Source organism: Rhinatrema bivittatum, chromosome 7, assembly GCF_901001135.1.
Source record: "Rhinatrema bivittatum chromosome 7, aRhiBiv1.1, whole genome shotgun sequence".
In the NCBI taxonomy this organism is placed as follows: Eukaryota; Metazoa; Chordata; class Amphibia; order Gymnophiona; family Rhinatrematidae; genus Rhinatrema; species Rhinatrema bivittatum.
Genome location: NC_042621.1, coordinates 94,264,035 through 94,286,657, shown reverse-complemented (window position 1 = coordinate 94,286,657; position 22,623 = coordinate 94,264,035). Strand labels below are relative to the sequence as shown.

The 22,623-nt window shown below is 42.3% G+C and overlaps 1 protein-coding gene across 1 annotated transcript in view; it reads right to left on the bottom strand.

Annotated features, from left to right (window-relative positions):
- SLC12A3 (solute carrier family 12 member 3) overlaps nucleotides 1–22,623 on the bottom strand; it is a 169,972-nt gene that overhangs the window by 48,999 nt on the left and 98,350 nt on the right. The window contains exons 15-17 of the mRNA XM_029608720.1: nucleotides 22,469–22,568; nucleotides 20,133–20,244; nucleotides 9,710–9,844 (exon numbers count right to left, since the gene is read on the bottom strand). Of these exons, the coding sequence (XP_029464580.1) occupies nucleotides 9,710–9,844; nucleotides 20,133–20,244; nucleotides 22,469–22,568 (347 nt within the window). The remainder of the gene's footprint in view (nucleotides 1–9,709; nucleotides 9,845–20,132; nucleotides 20,245–22,468; nucleotides 22,569–22,623) is intronic.

Sequence of the window (22,623 nt, the reverse complement as noted above, 5' to 3'; positions counted from 1 at the left end):
ATAACCTCCTAATCCTCGACAATATCAGGGTGACTGGAAATCAAGAGCTCCCATGTATGGACAGCAGGGGCTTTTTAAAATCCTTATTAGTTTTAATTATTGTGTGTTATTTGATATATGTGCTGTTTTGAAATATTTTATTGGTGTTTGGGAAATTATAAAAATGTATATGATTTTAATTAATAGAAATTCTATTTATCAGTAATTTTAAAGTATTCTTTTATTAGTATGGTTTTACTATTATAACTGATGCTTTATGTTTCTTAATTTTATTGTTTTATGAGGAATGGTGGTTCTGTTTATAAATGTCATAATAAATAAATATGCACTAAAATCCAACCCCATCCATAATCCCGCCCCCATATAACCAAAGCCCCACCCTCGTCCCGCCCTCGCCCCGCCCTCGCAGGGCGAGGGCGGGACGAGGGGTCACCGCAACATGAGGAACTGTATTACGGGGTCATGTCATTAGAAAGGTTGAGAACCACTGCCCTACAGGGAGCTGGGTTCCTCTAGGGCAGCATACTGGAAGAGATGATGTGTCTCTTTCCGAGGCTTCCAGGAAGTGAGTCCACAAAAATGGAGCATGCCCTTTTATAGCAGCCAAAAATACCAAAGCAACACATGCAGTACTGGAGGTGACTCTCTCCTACAACAAATCTGAGATAATACTTGTGACCGAGGAATATCTCTATGTAGGTGTAAGCATCCTTTAGATCAAGAGAGCATAGACAATCTCTTTTTTGTAGAAAAGGAATCAAGGTGCCCAGAGAAACCATATTGAGATTTTCTCTTCTGAAAAACTTGTATAAGGCCTTTAGAACTAGGATGCGACAGAGTTCCCTGGTTCTTTTTTTGAATTGGGAAGAATTTGTAGTAAACTTCCTGCCCTATTTCACCTGGTGGAATGGGCTCAACCACATTGGCCTGTAAGAGGGAGGAGAGCTCCTTTTGCAGCAGTTTCTGATGCAGCGAGTGACCCCCAACTGGGGTCTAGGGGACAATTTGGCAGGAGAGCCAATAGATTTAATCTGTATCCTTTTTTGACAATGCTAAGGAACCACACATCTGAAGTTACACTAGGCCACCAGTTTATGTAAAACCGTGGCCTGCCTCCAACACAAGGTCCTCCACTTAGGTACTGGAATGCTCTCAATGCTTTCTGCAATCCAGTCAAAATCTCATCCCACGTTTTGACTAGGTTGCTGTCTAGGGCTTAGGAGTCTGATATTTCTAAGGACAGGCATGTGTGGCCTGCTGTGGATGGGAATGAGGGGATGAAGGATAGCGCCTCTTTGGTTGGAAGAAGTGCCTCCTCTGCCTAAAATATCAGGTACTTCCTAGATGAGGAGGATGGATTTGAAGGGCCAGTGGAGAAGTGCTGGAGAGATGCACAATGATCTCAGATCTACATGACTGCTTCCTTCATCCTATTTCTGAAGAGATTCTCTCCTGTACGTGGCATAACAGCGAGTCTTTCCTGTACTTCTGGAACGAGATCTGAGATCCACAGCCAGGTGAGTTTTGCAGGCACCAATGCCCACAGAAAAGACTCTCAAAGATGTTTGAAAACATCAAAGGTTGAGCAGATCATGTGTTTTCTGCACTCCAAATCTTTGTCCACCAGTGACTGGAGGTCATCTTGCTGTTTCTGAGGAATCTGTTCGACCATCCCTTGCATCTGTTTCAGTAGGTTTTGCATGTATTATTTATTATTTATTTATTTCTTATTTTTATATACCGACATTCGATCTCAATCGAGATATCACACCGATTTACATTCAGGTACTGTAGGTATTTCTCTATCCCCAGAGGGCTTACAATCTAAGTTTTTGTACCTATTAATCCATGAAGAGCTGGTAGGAGGTTATGGAGGCATTCAGCATTGCTCCCTGGAATACCTTTATGTACAGCAATTTATATTCCACCCAACTTCCAGCACATCTGTTTTTTCTCCTAAGAGTATTAGGGGTGTGCATTCGTTTGCAACATATTGGCAATCTGCAATGTATATGCCATATTCGTTGTATTTGTGGGGGTCACGAAAGGTAAGGCGAACCCCCACAAATACAACGTATCACTAACAAATAAACCCCCACCCAAGACTTGCCAAAAGTCCCTGGTGGTCCAGCGGAGGTCCTGGAGCGATCTCCTACACTCAGGCTGACGGCTGCCGGTATTCAAAATGGCGCCTATAGTCTTTGCCCTTACTATGTCACAGGGGCTACCGGTGCCATTGGTCGTCCCCTGTCACATGGTAAGAGCAATGGATGGCCGGCACCATCTTGTGCTCCTACCATGTGACAGGGGCCGACCAATGGCACCAGTAGCCCCTGTGACATAGTAAGGGCAAAGGCTATCTGTGCCATTTTGAATACTGGCAGCCGACAGCCCGAGTGCAGGAGATCGCTCCAGGATCCCTGCTGGACCACCAGGGACTTTTGGCAAGTCTTGGGGGGGTCAGGAGGGTGGGGGGTTGTAGTTAATTAAATTTAAAGGGTTGGGATGGGGGGGGTTTGGGAAACAAATACATATGTAACAAATGAACGGATTGGGGTCCCCCGAGAATGGATGCAACGGATTTGGGTCCCGACGAATACGAATACCGAATGGGATGAATCCATCCCTGCTGCACATCCCTAAAGAGTATCCAGAATCTTGGACTTCTTCTCCAGGGGCACCAAGGAATGAATCCTAGTCTTCTTGATCTTCTTGAGAGTGGATTTGATCACCACAGATTGGTGAGGTAGCTGGCTCTTGTCGCATCCAGGAGCCTTCTAGACAAGATAAATCACATCCACCTTTTTGCTGACATCCTCATATGTACCACCTAAAGAAGTTCATGGACTGGGACTGCCATGACCTTTGGTGGGGGGGGGGGGGGTTTCCATGAACTGAAGGCTATCCAGCATTATATTTCTGTCTCATTCTCAGTTTGTAAAGTAATTGGAATGGATTCTGTCATTCTCCTGACAAAACCTGTGAAGGAGAGATAGAAACATAGAAATGATGGCAGAAAAGGACCAAATGGTCCATTCAGTCTGCCCAGCAAGCTTATAGTAGTAACTATTGGCCATACAAGTCACCTTTACAATTATCAGTTTCCTAGACTGTCAAAGTCAGGGTCCTTGTTTGTTGCTGTTTGAGTCCAATTCCCCATTACCTCTTGCCATTGAAGCAGAGAGCAATGTTGGAGTTGCATCAACAGCATTAAGGCTTATTGGTTAAGGGTAGTAACCGCCGTATCAGCAAGTTACTCCCATGTTTGTTTTCCCAGACTGTGCATTTCAATGTCCTTGTTGGTTGCTGTCTGAATCTAATTCCCCTTTTTCTCTTTTCCCCCTGCCGTTGAAGCAGAGAGCAATGATGGAGTTGCATCAACAGCATAAAGGCTTATTGGTTAAGGAAAGTAACCGCCACACATTCAAGTTACCCCCATGCACTCTCTTCTTCATTCTCATCCTCTAACCTTAAGGGATCCACAGTGCTTATCCCATGCCCCTTTGAAATATTTCACTGTTTTTGTCTTCATCACCTCCTTTAGAAGGGCATTCCAGACATCTGCCACCCTCTCTATGAAGAAATATTTCCTGATATTGGTTCTGAGTCATTCTCTATGTAGTTTCATTTCATGACCCCTAGTTCTACTGAGTTCTTTCCAACGGAAAAGGTTTGTCGATGATTGTGTATCATTCAAACCTTTCAGGTATCTGAAGGTTTGTATTATATCTCCCCGGCACCTCCTCTCCTCCAGGGTATACATAGTTAGGACCTTCAACCTCTCCTGATAAGTCATTTGATGGAGACCTACCACCATTTTGGTTGCCCTTCTCTGGACCACCTCCATCTTGTCTCTGTCCCTTTTGAGATACGGTCTCCAGAACTGAACACAATGAGGCCTCACCAAGGACTTGTACAATGAGGCCTCACCAAGGACTGAACACAATGAGGCCTCACCAAGGACTTGTACAAGGGGATTATCAACTTCTTTTTCTTACTGGTTATTCCTCTCTTCATGCAGCCCAGCATTCTTCTAGCTTTAGTTATCGCCTTGTCACATTGCTTCACCATCTTCAGATCGCTAGACACTATCACCCAAGGTCCTTCTGTTGGTCCGTGCACGACAGCCTTTCACTGCCCTTCTCATACAGCTCTTTTGGATTACCGCATCCCAGATGCATGACTCTGCACCTTCTTGGCAATGAATTCCAGCTGCCATATATTGGCCCACCATTCAAGCTTCCTTAAATCACTTCTCGTTCTCTTTCTGCGCCTTCCGTTGTGTCCACTCTGTTGCAGATCTTAGTATCAGCCACAAATAGCCAAACTATTCACAAGAGTGGGAACAGAGAAGAGGCTGGTAACTACAGACTGGTTAGCCTCACTTCGGTGGTGGGAAAAGTAATGGAGTCGCTGTTGAAAGAGAGAATAGTGAAATATCTACAGTCGGGACAATTGCTGGACCACAGGCAGCATGGATTCACCAGGGGAAGGTCCTGTCAGATAAATCTGATTGACTTTTTTGACTGGGTAACCAAGGAATTGGATCAAGGAAGAGCACTCGATGTCATCTACTTGGATTTCAGCAAAGCCTTTGATACGGTCCCGCACAGGAGACTGGTGAATAAAATAAGAAGCTTAGAAGTGAGTGCCGAGGTGGTGGCCTGGATTGCAAACTGGTTGAAGGACAGAAGACAATGTGTGATGGTAAATGGAACTCTCTCTGAAGAGAGAGTGGTTTTAAGCGATGTACCGCAAGGATCGGTGTTGGGACCAGTCCTGTTCAATATATTTGCGAGCGACATTGCGGACGGGATAGAAGGTAAGATTTGTCTTTTTGCAGATGAAACTAAGATCTGCAACAGAGTGGACACGCCGGAAGGAGTGGAGAGAATGAGACGGGATTTAAGGAAGCTGGAAGAGTGGTCGAAGATATGGCAGCTGAGATTCAATGCCAAGAAGTGCAGAGTCATGCATATGGGGAGTGGAAATCCGAATGAACTGTATTCGATGGGGGTGGGGGGGGCAGGCTGATGTGCACGGAACAGGAGAGAGACCTTGGGGTGATAGTGTCTAATGATCTGAAGTCGGCGAAACAATGTGACAAGGCGATAGCTAAAGCCAGAAGAATGCTGGGCTGCATAGAGAGAGGAATATCGAGTAAGAAAAGGGAAGTGATTATCCCCTTGTACAGGTCCTTGGTGAGGCCTCACCTGGAGTACTGTGTTCAATTCTGGAGACCGTATCTCCAAAGAGACAGAGACAAGATGGAGGTGGTCCAGAGAAGGGTGACCAGAAAGGTGGAGTGTCTTCATCAAATGACTTATGAGGAGAGATTGAAGAATCTAAATATGTATACCCTGGAGGAAAGGAGAAGCAGAGGTGATATGATACAGTCTTTCAGATACTTGAAAGGTTTTAATGATCCAAAGACGACAAACCTTTTCTGTCGGAAAAAAGTCAGCAGAACCAGGGGGTCACGATTTGAAACTCCAGGGAGGAAGACTCAGAACCAATGTCAGGAAGTATTTCTTCACGGAGAGGATGGTGGATGCCTGGAATACCCTTCCGGAGGAAGTGGTGAAGACCAGAACTGTGAAGGACTTCAAAGGGGCGTGGGATAAACACTGTGGATCCATAAAGTCTAGAGGACATGAATGAAGAGTGGGTGGCTCACGGGAATGACGGCTATTGCCTGGAGATAATATCCTTATTCACTAAACATACACACGGTTAATGCGACTCCAACAATGCTCTAAGCTTCAACGGCAAGAGGAAATGTGGAAAAAGATTTGCATTCACAAAAAGCAGGGAGTAGCTTACTTGTTACAGCGGATACTACCCCAAACCAAATAAGCCTGATACTTCACTTTCAATACATATCCAGCATAGCTCTCTGCTTCAACGGCAGGGGAGAAAGATCGATACTTCACGCATACCCAGCACAGCTCTCTGCTTCAACGGCAGGGGAGAAAGATCAATACTTCACGCATACCCAGCATAGCTCTCTGCTTCAACGGCAGGGGGAATGAAGAAAAATGGATCTATGTACAGACAGCAACCAACAAGGACTGAATTACATAGACTGAATTACATAGTATGGGTGTAGCTACCCTAACTAATTAAGCTAGATATTCACTTAGATGCAGTTCCAACACTGCTCTCTACATTAATGGTGGGGGTGAAAGGGAAATAGAACCAAAAGGTTACTAAGAGCCAAGACTAACAGAAGTATGAGAAAAAAAATAATAAAAAAGTGCAAAGCTAACTGAGCAGACTGGATGGGCCATTTGGTCTTCTTCTGCCGTCATTTCTATGTTTCTAACTTTACCTTCTATCCCTTCTACAATGTCGCTCACAAAAATATTGAACATAACCGGTCCCAGCACTGATCCCTGTGGCACTCCACTTAACACTGTTTTCTCTTCAGAGCTGGTTCCATTTACCATCACACAGTGTCTTCCATCCATCAACCAGTTTGTAATCCACATCACCACCTTGGCACTCACTCTCCAAGTTTCTCATTTTATTCACAAGTCTTCAATGTGGGACCGTATCAAAAGCTTTACTAAAATCCAAGTAAATCACATCGAGTGCTCTTCTCTGATCCAATTCTCTAGTCACCCAATCAAAAAAATTAATCAGATTTGTCTGACAGGACCTTCTCCTGGTGAATCCATGCTGTCTCGGTTCGTGCAACCCACTGGATTGTAGATAGTTCACTATCCTTTCCTTCAGCAGAGTCTCCATTAATTTTCCTACCACTGAGGTGAGACTAACCAGCCTGTATTTTCCAGCTTCCTCTTTGCTCCCAGTCTTGTGAAGCGGGACCGCCATTGCTCTTCCCCAATTACTTGGCATCACTCCCATTTCCAAGGATCTATTGAACAGGTCACACAGCGGACCTGCCAGCACATCTCTGAGCTCCCTCAGTATCCTGCGATGAACTTCATCAGGCCCCATGGCTTTGTCCACTTTCAGCTTTCCTAGCTCTTTCCATACATTCTCTTCTGTAAACAGAGTTTCGAGTACTCCATCCCCTTCCACAGTCTTGTTAACTAGCGACGGTCCTTCTCCAGGGTTTTCTTTAGTGAACACTGAACTGAAGTATTTGTTTAATATTTCCGCGATGTCTTCATCTCTTTCCACACATTGATCCTGATCACCTTTCAATTTCACTATAACTCTTTGGGCCTTTCTCCTTTCCTCAAGTAGGGTCTTCCTTCTCTCTAGTGGAGGAGAGGGGTCAAAGGAGAGACCTGTTGAATCTTCAGAAGGGTCACCAGATTCATAGCCGTACCCCATGAGTATTCAGTGCTCCCCTAGTCTGCCGGAGGTGAGGAATCCCGAGGTGCCCGATCCTCATCCAAAAGTCCTCATGGGAGGTACACTTGGGTATTTGGGCCTAGATTCAAAGGAGTTTCAATGGCCTGAGGAAGCTTCCTCTGAGCAGCTGGAGATCAACAATAGGGCAGTGAGCATTGACCCTGATCCCCCTTTGGGAGTTGGCATTGGTCCCAGCACTAGAACCAGTGCCTCGCTGATGAGCAGCTGAAGGGAATTGAGCAGTAGCTGGAGAATGGACGGTGCCTGCCCCATTGCCCTCAATGCCATAGAACTGAGGCTATGCAGAGCCTTCTCCAAAACCTGCTAGATCTTCTTATCCGATTCTTCCTCAATGATAACTGATGCCAATACAGACTGGGAGGCAGGAAGAGTAGCCACGTCTTCCTCTGAACCGAGGGGGGTATTAGTGTTAGTATTAATTAGCTATTTGGTCAAGCATTCCGAGGGGGGTATTAGTATTAGTATTAATTAGCTATTCGGTCAAGCATTCCCATAACTTACTAAGTACTCCTCAACTCCCACAGACTGTCGACACCAATAGCTAATCTCCCTCTCCATGGACTTGTTTCGCATTAATAGTTTGTAATGTTCTTGTTCCGTTATGTTATCCAAGTTGTCTCTCCCTGTTCTCTGTAAGACACTTGTTGTCATTGTTTAATATTTATATCTGTTGTAATGTAAACCGGAGTGATAAGTAACTTTGTTACCTGAACTTCGGTATAGAAAAAGTTATAAATAAATAAATAAAATAAATAATAGTGGCTGACACCAAAACCACTGGAAAGCAGTCACGAGTCCTAGAATTTCTGGGTGAATGAACTGTCCTCACCAAAGGACTGCATACGGGGCTTCTCAGCAGGTGCCAGATCATCCCTGCTCCCAGCATCAGGCATTGAAGGAGACTGATGTCAATACCTCTTTGGCTAGATCGATACCAGTGTCGAAGAGGCGGAACCACACACCTTCTTCAGATGGGAAAAGCCAGATGATGGCCTGTCTCTGGGTTCCTTAACACCAAGGCAACTGACGGTCCTCCCACCGCCACCGCTGCCAATGATGTTACCTCCAAGGTCCTTCAGTGTCAATGCCTCTGATGCTGATGGATCGATCTTCCAGTGTCAGAAAAGTTTTTCCATCCATTCCAAATGGACTGATGGCCCTTCTGGGTCATGATCTCACATTTGCAACACCCATGGACAACATGTGATGGCCCCAGGCACAGGATACATGTATCACGGGGATCTTTGATAGACATAATCCTGCCACACTGGGCATCGGTGGAACTTGTTAGACATGCTCAAATGAAAAATAACCAAAGCAAAATCAAACTCTATGACTGTGGTGGAACGATGCTCCCGTCAGGCACCGACACACTCCCTGGAACCCAGACAAGAATGAAAACTTACAGAATGCTTGAAAAACCTACCTAGGGAACTATTAGTATGACCATGGGTTTCTGCGATGAACAATCCTCCTGCCAGAAAAAATTTCCAAAGGCCTGGAAGCAGGATAAGTGAGGCAAAAAAACATGACCTGAGGGCTCTGCAGAAAAGGAAAGACTGAGGGGCCCCCAAGTTCATAATGGCATGCATGGGCAGGCTCAGTGAGGCACAGTCAAAGTTTTAGAAACTTTGACATTAGTTTTCCAGGCTGGGCTTCATCGGATGATGTCACCCATATGTAAGAATTGCCATCCTACTTGTCCTCAGAGAATTTTCAAAGCTATTTACACACAAAAAAACTTTGTTTTATATGTGTAATGACCTTTTGAAAATTTCTATGGGGATTGTGCATGTATTTGTACATGCAAAAGCAATTTTATGTATATTGACTGGAGGAGTTCCAGCAGGCAGAGCTGGAGCAGGAAAATTATATATGCACACATTTTCAATTTTTGAAAGGATGCACCTAAATCTGTACACACATTTACTCCTGCTCCTAAGCATGTGTAAATGTGTGCATGTATGTTGGCTTATACTGTTTTCGTGCACACCAGGGAATTTTTCAAAGTAGGTTTATGCATAGTTGTAGCTAACTTCACATCAAATAACATGGCTTACAATTTTTCTGGCAAGCTGCATTATTTGATTTGCAACATTTAAAGTAATCAGCTAATTTAAATATATTTATGCAGTATTTGAAATATTTTGCATTATCCCCGCGTCAGGCCATTTACCATGCGGTAAATGGTAGAACATGGCTTAGTGAATGAGCCCTTAGATTGTAAGCTCTGTAGACAGGGAAATAATTAGAATACCTGAATGTCCTCTTTGAAGTGCCTGAAAAGTGTAATCTAAATCAAATAAATAAATAAGGAAAAAAGAAAATTTGCTGTATTGTCTGTCAGAACTGAGTCAATTACCTGCATAAGCATTTGGACTCCACTACGTAAGTCATCAGCTATTACACCTGAATACAAAGCTTTTATCTTTCTCTTATTCAGCCACTTTGTGTGTCCACTGGAGGAAAGCTCTTGCATCTTCTGTTTGCGTGGCCCCTATTGTTAAGCAAAATGAAAAATAAAATATAACAGCATGTACAGGCAGAAAAGTAATATAAAACTTTTTGAAGCATATGAGAACCATAGAACACAAATGCTTATACAAAATCCATCAGATGCAAAGAAGAAATCAGAGCACATGGACATCCACAAAGGACAGAAAATCAGAGCATATAGTTAAAATATCATAGGCCAGATAGTCTTCTATTCTGTGTTTGTGGAAAGAATGCCGAATTTATTTGACTACATAAGAACATAAGAAATTGCCATGCTGGGTCAGACCAAGGGTCCATCAAGCCCAGCATCCTGTTTCCAACAGAGGCCAAACCAGGCTACAAAAACCTGGCAGTTGCCCAAACACTAAGAAGATCCCATGCTACTGATGCGATTAATAGCAGTGGCTATTCCCTAAGTAAACTTGATTAATAGCAGTTAATGGACTTCTCCTCCAAGAACTTATCCAAATGTTTTTTGAACCCAGCTACACTAACTGCACTAACCACATCCTCTGGCAACAAATTCCAGAGCTTTATTGTGTGTTGCATGAAAAAGAATTTTCTCTGATTAGTCTTAAATGTGCTACTTGCTAACTTCATGGAATGCCGCCTAGTCCTTCTATTATTCGAAAGTGTAAATGCTTTTTGCAATGTTTTTGTTTCACTGTAAACCGATTTGATATGTAATTTCTCTACATGAATGTCGGTATAAAAAAGTTCTAAATAAATAAATAAATACATAAATAACCGATTCACATCTACTTGTTCAGGACCTACACATGCTCTTAAAGAAGGTTGCAACAGACGAGGGCCAGATGCAGCAAGCATTGTTCTATAGGCTCAAAATACAGCAACAAGTCTACAGGGTAACCAGCCAATTTAAATTTCTGTATTACAATATAACAATATTGTGGTAGGTTGAAGAAGCAGCTAAAAGAATCTCTTACTAGCTCTATCAATATCCATTCGTTCGCTCACTCCTGGACAAAAAAAGTCTTTGTGGCCCTGGCTCACTCCCAAACATGAGAGGGACAAAAGTGTTTTGGTTTTTTTTTCACTTTGGGAAAGAGTAGTCTTCAAAACCCTCCAGCTGGGGAGTGATATACTTTTTCAAGTATTTGATTCTCCAAATAAAACACCAAACAAGTGCTTGATGCTCCCAATTAATTTTCCTTTCACTCAGAGGTAAATATGTTGTAAATATTTATAATAGACTAGTTTATTTACGTCCATCCAATAGAAATTAGTTGGCTTCTATAACACAGCAGGGCAGGCGCAAGGCTTCTGAATGCCTTTTGCAACTTCTAAATTTGACAACTCCTCTTCATCTGCCGACACCATTGAAGATGATGCCTCCCCTCTTGTTGCCCTGCCAATAGTATCAACCTCCCCCACTTCCCTGCTAGTGATGCCCCCTGTCGAGCCACTGTTACTGATGCAGCCTCTCCCCCTGGGGTCTCACTGCTGACAGATCAGCTCAGCTCCAAAAATGTACACCCTCTGAGTAGTTGCCAGGTGACTGATGATCACAGGGGCAGTGAGTCACTATGTTGCTCTGCCTCTTCCTCTTCCTTTGAAAAAGTGTTGGGGTAGGGAAGTTGGGGGTCGCAGCACTGCAGAGATGGTGAGTATGCAGCTGACCAGCATGGCAATGAGGAAAAGAAGAGAGTGGCAGTGAGGAGCTAGGGTGCTGCCATAGCAAGGTATTAGGAATGATTTGCTGGGGGAACATCAATGAGGAGGGGCAGCAGCAGAGGGTGATTTTGACACCTCTTGAAATTTACCACTTGGATTGTGGCAGCCCTAAGAAAAACTTATATAATTTATTATTTATTATTTTATTTAGTGTTTTTAGTTATACCAACATTCAAGACAAGTGTCACATCATGCCGGTTTACATTTAACAAGGGGGTGAGAAACCAAAGTGAAAATACAATTTAACAGGTGCGCGGTTAGAAAATTGCAGTTACAATAAAACAATAATGCATATTTAGAGGGCACATTTCAAAGCCATTTCCAATTGGGTGACCAGAGAGTTGGATCAGGGGATAGCACTAGATGTAGTGTACTTGGATTTCAGTAAGGCCTTTGACATGGTTTTGCATATGCAACTTGTAAATAATTTGAGCACTCTTGGTATGGGCATTAAAATTACTGTCTGGATTAGAAATTGGTTGAATGGGCACAAGGGAGTGGTACAGTGTAAGGGGTGAAATTCTTCTAAGCATGAAAGAATAGCAGATTCTGGGGGTGGTGGTAAATGGAGTTCAGGCCGAGGAGAGGAGCATTATAAATGGTGCGCCACAGGGATTGCTCTTTAAACTAGTTCTTTTCAATAATTACATGACTATGAAAATGGTGTGGGGTCTGTATCAGAAGACCTATGAGGAGAGGCTAAAGGATCTGAATATGTATACCCTGCAAGAGAGGAGGTGCAGAGAGATATGATGCAGAACTTCAAATACTTTCCATTGGAATGAAAACAATAGAACTAGGGGTCACGAAATGAAAGTCATGGGGGAGACACAACGCAGAACCAACATCAGGAAATATTTCTTCATGGAGAGATTGGTGGAGGCCTAGAGGAGATGGTGAAGATGAAAACAGTCAAAGAATTCAAAGGGGTATGGGATAAACACTGTGGATCTCTAAAGGCTAGAGGATGGAAATGAAGAAAAGGGTGCAGGGGTGTAACTTGCTGATATGGTGGTTACTACCCTTAGCAGAAAGCATGTAGATTGCTACCCTTAACCAATATGTTTGATGCTTTAATGCCACTGCAACATTGCTCCCCATTTAGATGGCAGGGGGAATAGAGGAATTAGATTCATATGACAACCGAGGGCTCCAACTTCCATGGTCTAGTATACTGAAACGCAGACATAAGGGGAAAAGCAGAGGACTGCTTCTACAGCCAAATCCTAAAGGAAACTAAGAAAGCGTGCATGGGGGTAATTTGCTGGTGCAGTGGTTACTACCCTGAACCAATAAGCTTTGATACTTTTGATTCATTGCTCTCTGCTTCAACAGTAGGGGAAAAGGGGAATTGGATTCAGACAGCAATCAGTGAAGGCTCCAACTTTTATGGTCTGGGCAACTGATAAGCATGGGGATAACCTGAACAGAGCAGCAGTTACTACCCTTAACAGAAGGCATGGGATTACTACCCTTAACCAATAAGACTTGATGCTTTTGATACAACTGCAACATTGCTCTCTACTTTGATGGAGTGGAGGGACAGATGAATTTGCAATCAGAGACAACCAACACGAGTCATGAAGTCTTTTACAGTCTAGGGTACTGATGTGTAGACATTAGAGAAAACACAGGACAGCTTCTATGGGCAAGTCCATAAGCAAAGCACTTCAAGCAGCACTGACTGATACATGGGAATAACCTGCACAGTGCAGCTTATACTACCATGGAAAGCTTACTGGACAGACTGGATAGACTATTGGTCCTTTTCTGCCATTATTTCTATGACAAATATTACAGAAGGATTGTCAGGAAAGATTTTTGCCGCTGATACCAAAATCTGGAATAGGGTAAACAGCCAAGAACGTACAGAAAACATGAGGAAGTATCTAGTGAAGCTCAAGGAATGGTCTAGAGTTTGGCAGCTACAATTTAATACTGAAATATACAGAGTCATGCATTTAGGCTGCAAAAACACAAGGGAGTGGTACAGTGTAAGGGGTGAAATTCTTCTAAGCATGAAAGAATAGCAGATTCTGGGGGTGATGTTATCTGATGATTTTAAGGTGGCCAAATAGGTAGATAAGACAATGGAAAAAGTCAGAAAGATGCTTGGTTGCATAGGGAGAGGAATGATCAACAGATAAAAGAAGGTGATGTTGCCCCTGTATAAGTCCCAGGTGAGACCTTATTTGGAATACTCTGAACAATTCTGGAGACTGCACCTTCAGAAGGATATAAACAGGATGGAGTCAGTCCAAAGGGTGGCTACTAAAATAGTCAGTGGTCTTCATTCTAAAGCATATCAGGACACATTTAAAGATCTAAAATGTATACCCCTAGATAAAGGCAGGATAGATGAGATGAGACATTTAAACTCCATTTTCATGCACAGTAGGCAGGCCTCTTTGATTCTAAAGGGGCTCTAGAACGAGGGGTCATCATGAGATGAGGATGAAATGGGGTAAACAAGAATAATCTAAAGAAATATTTCTTTAAAGAGAAGGTAGTGAATGCATGAAACAGCCTCCCTGTGGAGGGCATGCTGCTCTTTCAATTGATAAAAAAAAACGGGACAGGGGCCTCTGCATGATTAAAAGGTTTGAGGGAAGGTGAGAAGGGCACAGCCCGACAGGGCCTTTGTAACATATTATTGGGAAGGGAGGGGATTGGCCCACTTGACCCTTTATTTCCTTGGTTTTGCTTCCTTATGATAGCGTTACTTAGCCAAATATCTTTTAAAGATATATATGATATTCATCAACTCCTCCTTAGAACATTCCCAAAATGCCCCTTTTTTATTCGGCTAACTTATACCCAGATAACTACTTATCCTGTTATAATTTAGCCAGATAAGTGGCTGAATATTCCTATATGGCCATTTAGACGGATGATTTTGGAGTTATCCGCCTTAATGGCATTTGAATATGGACCTCACAGAAATTTGGACATGGCCTATGTGTGTAAATCCTTTTGAAAATGACCCCTAAAGGATTGCTTGGAGTAAGTGAAAACTATGGGACCCCCATAGATCTATGAATACACTTGGTCAAGGAAATAGATTATATTTTAATTCTACTCCACTTTAGTGCAGCTTTTGATACTACTGATCCTAATATTTTGATCTGCAACCTCAGGGTATTGGAAAGTGAGGGAGTAGTGACAGAGTGGCTCAGCTCTTATCTGATAGGAAGATTACAGAGGGTTCTGCTAAACGCAGAGCCGGTGCTAGCTTTTTTGCTGCCCTGTGTGAAAAATTAGTCCTGCCCCCCCCCCCCCCCCTCTCGATTCCTATAGTGGCTCAGTTCTGCAATCTATAGAGAAGGGTATTAGGTACCTTAGGAAAACTTTATAGCCTTACACACATACCCGCCCACACCCTTTAGAGACACAATTACATTATGCATGTATAACAAATTTTACATGAAAAAGAACATTCAAAAGTACAGTCTTCTAAGGCAAAAATATCACTTACAGCATGCATATTATATTTATATGCATTCCTGTGGTGCCAGCCAGAAATCTCTACAAAAAAGACACTTGGAGCTCCTATGGGATTAGACTTTTTGTAATGCTTACTGGGTGTGGACTTGGCCCTCAGAAAGTAATTCTGTTTGTTCATAGCTACTACAATATAGTAAGCCTCCCATATCAAAACAACTCTAACATCCTTATCCATGAAAAGGCAACACTGCACATATTACACCAGGCCCTAGAACACCAATAAAACTCTTATTAGGAAACCAGACTGCTAAATATTCCTACACAGAAATTACATGCTAGCAAAATACTTCACCTTGGTCACATATGCAGAACACAGAGAGACCCTGACCAAATACAGACTAACGAGATCAGAAAGTATCTACAGAAACGTGCAGAGAAGAACTGAACTGGAATCCACAACAAGCCAGCCTCTATATACAGAGCAACAATGGAAAAATAGAAACATTACCATTCTTCATAAAACATTAAATAAAATCAAGAAATATAAACCATTAATCATAATAGTAAAGTCATAGTCATAAAAAGAACATTTCAAACCAGTTAATGAACAGAATATTGAAAATTTCCCAAACACCAAAAAAATTTCAAAAATCTGCTGAATAAAAAATCCAATTAAAAAACATTCTATTCCCCCCCCCCCAAAAACCCCCCCCATAAATATTTCAAAAGAGCAAAATCATCAAATTAACATAAAATAATTAAAACTAAGGATTTAAAAATCTGCTCTCCATACCTGGGATCTGATTTCCAGTCACCCTGAGATTGTTGTGGATTAGAGGAGGTAGGGCCACATAAATTGTATCTTTTCTCTCACACAAATACACAACAACAGATTCATTCTCTCACACACTCCTTCTCTCTAACATACATGGGCTGCCTCTCCCTCATCCTCACAGATACATTATACACAAACATATAAGCTCTCATACAGACACATTCACAGGCACACAGGTTCTCACACAGACATACACAAACACAGAGGCTCTCACACAGACATACACACACTTAGGCTCTTTCACAGTCACACACACACATTGGCTCTCAGACAGACACACACATACTGGCTCTCACACACATAAGATCTCATATAGACACATACCAACAAGCTCTCACTCATTCACATACACAAACGAGCTCACACACATATACACATGGTCTTCTGTTGTCATCGGGCCATTGTGGGATGAACTCCTCCATGATCCCGCAGGCCTCCTGTCCTATTGTCTTTGGTCCGTGGGGGATGAGCTCCACCACGGCCCTGCGGGCCTCCTGCTGTCTTCGGTCCATGGTGGAATGAGCTCCAGCACAGCCCACCAATCTTCCTGCTTGGGAGGGGAGCGTAAGCTGTGCATGCACATACATGGAAGATGGGCCTCTGCTTCGGCCGCCGGCAGACTGAGCGCCAGTGATCTGCAGCCTCTCTTCTTCGGTTACTGGCAGGCTGAGTGCTGGTGACCTGTAGCATTTCTTCTTCTTTGGTCACCAGCGGGTTAGTTTCTGCTGGAGGCCCCGCGACAGTGGCATAACCAGAACTGAGTTTTTTTCTTGGGGGGGGGCCCAAGGTTAACACGGGTGGGCAGTAGGCATTCAGGTCTGAGCCCGACTAGTTGTACTCTTATTGATAAATAATGCCTTAGAGTGCACCTGACATAGAATTTCTAACTAGTCTGCAACAGCTGTTATGCCTCTTAAGTGAAACTTTAAAATATTTTAAATTATTTCAAGCACTTACCAACATTAAAAATGTCTTATTAATCTGTATTAATTTTATTGTAGTTTATAAATATGTAAGAACATTATGTAAAATGCAAAGAATATAAACATCAGATCCAAGCAATCATGTAATAGAAGAAATATCAATGTATTCTTTCATGAATCCTCTTTCTAGAAAAGCAGAGATCATCACAACTACAATAAAATAACCATAATCATAAGAACGAGTGCAGAGCAGAACTAGGACAGATCACATTATAACCCAACGTGCAAAAGAAATACAAATTAAAATTCTGGTATCACCTCAGCAAAACAAAATCCTTCCACTGCTAAACACTTGGTGAAGTAACAAACTCCTGCAAAAAAAAAAAAAAAAAAAAGAAAAGACACCTAGAACCTTGCCATTCCATACAATCACAGCACTAACTCTCAGCATCAAACAGCACTCTTATTTAGGCAACAATAAAAATATTACACCGGCCCCAGAACACTAATACACCACCTACTGGACAAAGCGAACAAGCTGGACTGGTACAGATCCCTACAGAGAAAATACACACTAGCACACAGGGGTCGGGAACCTTTTTGGCTGAGAGAGCCATGAACGCCACATATTTTAAATTGTAATTCTGTGAGAGCCATACAAAACCTACCAAATTAATTTACTACAACCCCCCCCCCACCCTCCTGATCCCCCCAAGACCTGCCAAAAGTCCCTGGTGGTCCAGCGGGGTACAGGGCTCGCAGACAAATCTTTAATAAAAAAGTAAAAATCTAACAAAGCCCCCCACCCTACTGATGCCCCCCAAGACCTCCAAAATTAATTTACTATAACCCCCCCCCCCAAGACCTGCCAAAAGTCCCTGGTGGTCTAGCGGAGGTCCAGGAGCGGTCCGGGAGAGATCTCTTGGACTTGGGCTGTCGGCTGCCAGTAGTCAAAATGGCGCCGACGACCCTTTGCCCTCACTATGTCACTGGGGTCGACCAATGGCAGCAGTAGCCCCTGTGATATATAAGGGCAAAGGGCCGTCCTTTGCATTCATGTATATGTGTGTGTGTGTGTGAGCCTGTGTGCATGTGTGAGTGGGTGTGTATGTGAGGGACAGAGAGCCTGTGTATATGTGAGAGAGGGAGTGTGTTTGTATGAGAGAGGGAATGTGTAAGTGTATGTATATGTAACAGAGGATAAAGCTTGTGCAGCCCCCTTCCCCCAATCTACAACCATCTCATGGTGATTAGAAATAAAAAAAAATCCCAGGCATGAAGAGCAGAGAACATTTTTTATTCTTATTAGTTTTAATTGCTGGATGTTATTTGATGTATCTATTGTTTTGAAATATTTTACTGTTTTTTGAGAACTTTAAAAAAAATTTTGAGTCAGCTGTTTCAAATATTTATTCTATTTGTACAGTTTTACTACTATGACTGATATGTTATATTTTTTATTTTATTATTGTTTTTTGAGGAATGATTGTGTTTTTTATTTTCCATTGTTGCACTGCTTACAGAGTCTGGCTTCTTGCAGTTTCCAGTTCAAGTTTTGTCTGCATGTTTCTGTATTTGGTGAGGGTCCGTCTGGGTTTTGCATCGGTGACCAAGGTGAGGTATTCTGTTAGCATGTAGTTTTTGTGCAGGGATCTATAGCAGCCTGTTTTCCTAATAGATGATGTACTGGTGTGTTAGGGCCTGATGTAATATTTGCAGTGTTGCCTTTTCATGGGTAGGGTTGTTATTATTTGAGTGCTGGTATTTAGTGCTGTTTTGGTATGAGAAGTTTACTATTTTGTAATTGTAATTCAATTTACTCATGGCTTCCTGAGGGCCAAACCCTCATCAAACACACTTCACAACATGCCTAGGGAGCTTCGTTTTCAGTTCTTAGTTTATTTTTCCTGGGGATTTCAATGTAATAACAAAAAGAAATCAGTGGAAAAATTACTTCCACTAATTTTTTTTATATCATCACATTGAAATTCCCAGGCAAAATAAAATAAAAAGTGAAAACAGAGGTCCCTAAATATGCCAGCCCCAGGATTTTGAGATGATGTCCAGGTCCTTTACACCTCCAATGACCCGGGAGAAGGGAGGGGAATATCCCCCTATACCTTAGGAATATTTTTGAGAGGGGACCCACGCAACCCCACCACCACCAGATGCCTATGGGCATCAGATTATTAAATCTGGCCTTGTGCTGTATGTATATAAGAGCCCTGTTACAAAGAAGGAACTGGACTGTGATGTTGCCAGCGAACCGACAGTCTAAACCAAAAAAATAAACACGTGTAACCCCCACTGAGATGGGGCACATAAAATGCAAAAGGGTCTGGCACCTAAGTGAGCCGAGTGCCAGTCTTTCAGGAGCAGTTCAGAGAGAATGTGGGTCAAGCAGATGATGCAGTGGACCAGGATCCAGAGACTAAGAGGGTGTACAGGTGTCTTTAGCTGGACAGACCTCTCACTTAATGAGAATCCCCTCTGTGACCCGACCCCTCTAACTGCAGTATTCTCCTTGCTTCACATTCACAATTGCCAGAAAAATGGGACTCACTCCAAGATATATTTCAAACAAACAGAACCTTTATTCCTTGAGGAGCCAGACCGTTACTTGGCTGCTTCTGCTTGAGGTGAAATGCTTCATACCTTGAGCCTTTATCCTTGAGATGGAAAGCCCCTGCAGGGACCTCTTAAATGAGAGGCCACCCCGGCTGAACTCATTCCCCTTATGGTTTCCCTCCAATGACTCCCTGCTGAAATCCTCAACCACCACTTTTCTAAAGGTGACACATTCCCTTAAAGGACCTTGTTCCCCATCCTTAAAGGGACACCTCCCAACCTTTCACTTTGATACATTTCACATGCATCATGTAAATTAACCAGAATGAATGCCAACCAGTGGTCATTTATCATGTCACACTCATCAACTCCAGTGAACACAAAAAGGCAGTTTTTTAACATCCTACAACATTGCCATACTCCATAGCAGCATCCAGAGCAGTTTCTCCCACCCAAAATTCTACCTAAGTGTCTCTTTAGAGATTAGAAGGGCTGCTTGGCAGCTTGTTGATGCTTTCTGACAGCATTTAAGGACAGGATGTATATGGCATTGTGTCACAACTAGAAAAAGAGTTGCCAACAAGCTCCATGTCATAAATGACAGATTAAGCCAGTCCTGGCTTTGCCACATTGAATCTATGGATTTGTCCTGTCTTTTTTTTTTTTTGTAAGAAATTAAATCTAGAAGTCCATAGATGCAATTAACTAAAGCAAAGACTATTTCAGTCTGTCTCTTATGACATGGAGTTTGTTGGCAGCTGTAGATGGGAGACAGGAAATTACCAGTTCAGAGCATGAGATCTTTAGTAATCACATATACTTACTATTAACACATTTCCACAAATCATTAAGCTGAGATTCTTGGTGAAAGTACCCACAAAATCCACCAGAGCTGGACGGAAATTAGGAGGGCCTGTCAGAACCAGACACTGGGGTCTAGAAGAGAAAAATGTTATATAGCACAAATCTTTTGCTAAAATGACAAACATCTCAAACTCCCATTAGCTACAGACCATGTCTATCAAAATCAATGCAGGATTGCTTGTATGTAAGATTACGTGCGAGTTACTGTGAGTAGCCATATCATGCCGATTTCTGTCTTAATCATTAACCAATGGCAAAGGCAGCTTTCAATTTGCTTAAAAATATAAAATCAATTAGACATGTTGCACAAATTGTAGCAAATTTAAAACAATTATTAACAGTGTAAAATATGCAGAATCTGAAAGAAAGCTATAATGGTTAGAGCAATGGGGTGGGAACCAGGGAAAACATAATTCAAATCCCACTTTTCCCACTGACATTCCTAGTGACCTTGGGCACATCATCCTTTCTTCCATTGCCTCCCTTACCAACTTATGGCTCTGTTGACTTAAGCATTTTGGTCCATAGGTAGGAAGTACTGACTACAGAATTTTCAACCGCTGGTAGTAAATTTGACTTGCTAGAAAAGAATGCTTAAATCTTGAAAACATTTTTTTCTTAAAGAGTTAAACTATTTCTGGCTGCTTATATAGTGTGTTAGTTTTTAAGGCTAGTATTAATTTGCAAGTGTTAAGAGTTGTGCGTGTTTAGGGAAAATAGACTTTGGATTACATTTGGGAGCTAGCAAAGATTAGTATTTCCAAGTGTAAAGAATTGTGTGTGCTTAGGGGAAAATAGACTTTGCATTAATTTTGTGAGCTAGTATAGATTAGTATTTTTTGCAAGTGAAAGGAAGTTTTTAAGCCACTTAGAATCTTGAGATAATGTAATATATAAATGTACTGAGGCTTTTAAGCACTCCAGGCAATCATCAGTCTTGCAGTCCTTCTCCCACCCCAGACTTATCTACTGACGGCAGCTCCTGTGCTCTTCAGCTACCACCAGGATGGGTTCTGCTGGTGGCCAGGGCCTCATTCCATGATTTTGATGCCATGCAAGGTGTGGTGCATTTGGCAACTGCCTAGTTCACCTAATGGAAGCTCCAGTCCTGCTTTCTGCAGCCTTTTTCAGTTTCAGGATTAAAAATATCAACAAGACTCGAAGAGTATGCTGTGAATGGGTTGTGGGGGAGAAGGAGAGGAGAGAGACAGAGAGGGATGGGGTTAGGGAGACAGAGAGAGTGGTGGGTACAAGCTGAGAGGTGAAGAGACGGTAGTTGGAACAGGCTGGGTGGGGGAGAGATAGTGGTAGGAACAGTCTTGTGAAGTACTAATTTGACTGTAAATGTTTTGTGTGTCTCTATTACTATAATAATGTATACTGGCCCTTTATCAATTAAAAATTGTACTGTTTAGTTATTATTTTTGTATGGCAGAGTTCTAGTAGCTATAATGGTCCGGAAGAAAGCTGGATTCTTTTGTACCTTTCCTTGGAGCAACAGATTTATGTAATTTTGAGACCACATAAATCTGTTCTTCAGATCATTATCATTATTTTTTAAATATATTTAACAGCTCCCCAGCAATTCTTCTGAACCCCTGAGAGCAAACCTGTAGCAAGAGTGTCACAAACTTCCACATCCTCACTGAATCTGACTGGTCCTCATTAACTCTGATTCCACAAATGACATCATCACAGACACTCGGCATGAACCAATCAGACAAGACAGCCTGTGACACTGCTGTTCCCAGGGCAGCTAGGAAATTACTAACAACAATGACTTAGCAGTGACATTTTAATTGGTCATTAGAGGAAACCACCTATTGTGTAAGCTTTTGAAACATTCCAAAATAGGCTACGTGCAGCTTTCTTTAAAACATTTTGGATATAGTTTTATTTCTTCCTTGTATAGTACTGTAGCAGTGAAGCATGTTGATATGAATGTGGGAATAAAGAAGATTTATGTCAAGAAAATTATCCTGCCTAGAGAATAGTATAAAATTCCTTGTGCATGGCAAGACTACACCTACTATCAGTCCTTTAGTGCTATTATAGTGCATTATATCATAAGAGATCCTGTTCATGGAGCTTACAATCTAGTCAGCTGTAGATCACGAGTATTCTGCTAAGTATTTATCATCTGTAGACCAATCCTTGTGGAAAAATTACCATTGCAGCTGGTGTTTCTCACATCCTTATATTTTTGGGCTCAGATCATCCACTGGATCATAAATAAAAGATGTAGCTGCATGCAGGTCCCCTAGCTATTCCGCATGTTAGTTAGCATTGCACGCACCTGTAGTTTTTTATATGATCCTCTACTTCATTAAGTCCAACGGTATATGAAAGAGCCATGTTATAGGAGCCTGCCTGTACAGATGATCCCCAGTTTGCCTCTGAAAAGGAAATTACCACCAAATTTTGATTAAACAAACTGTCGGGGTGACACTG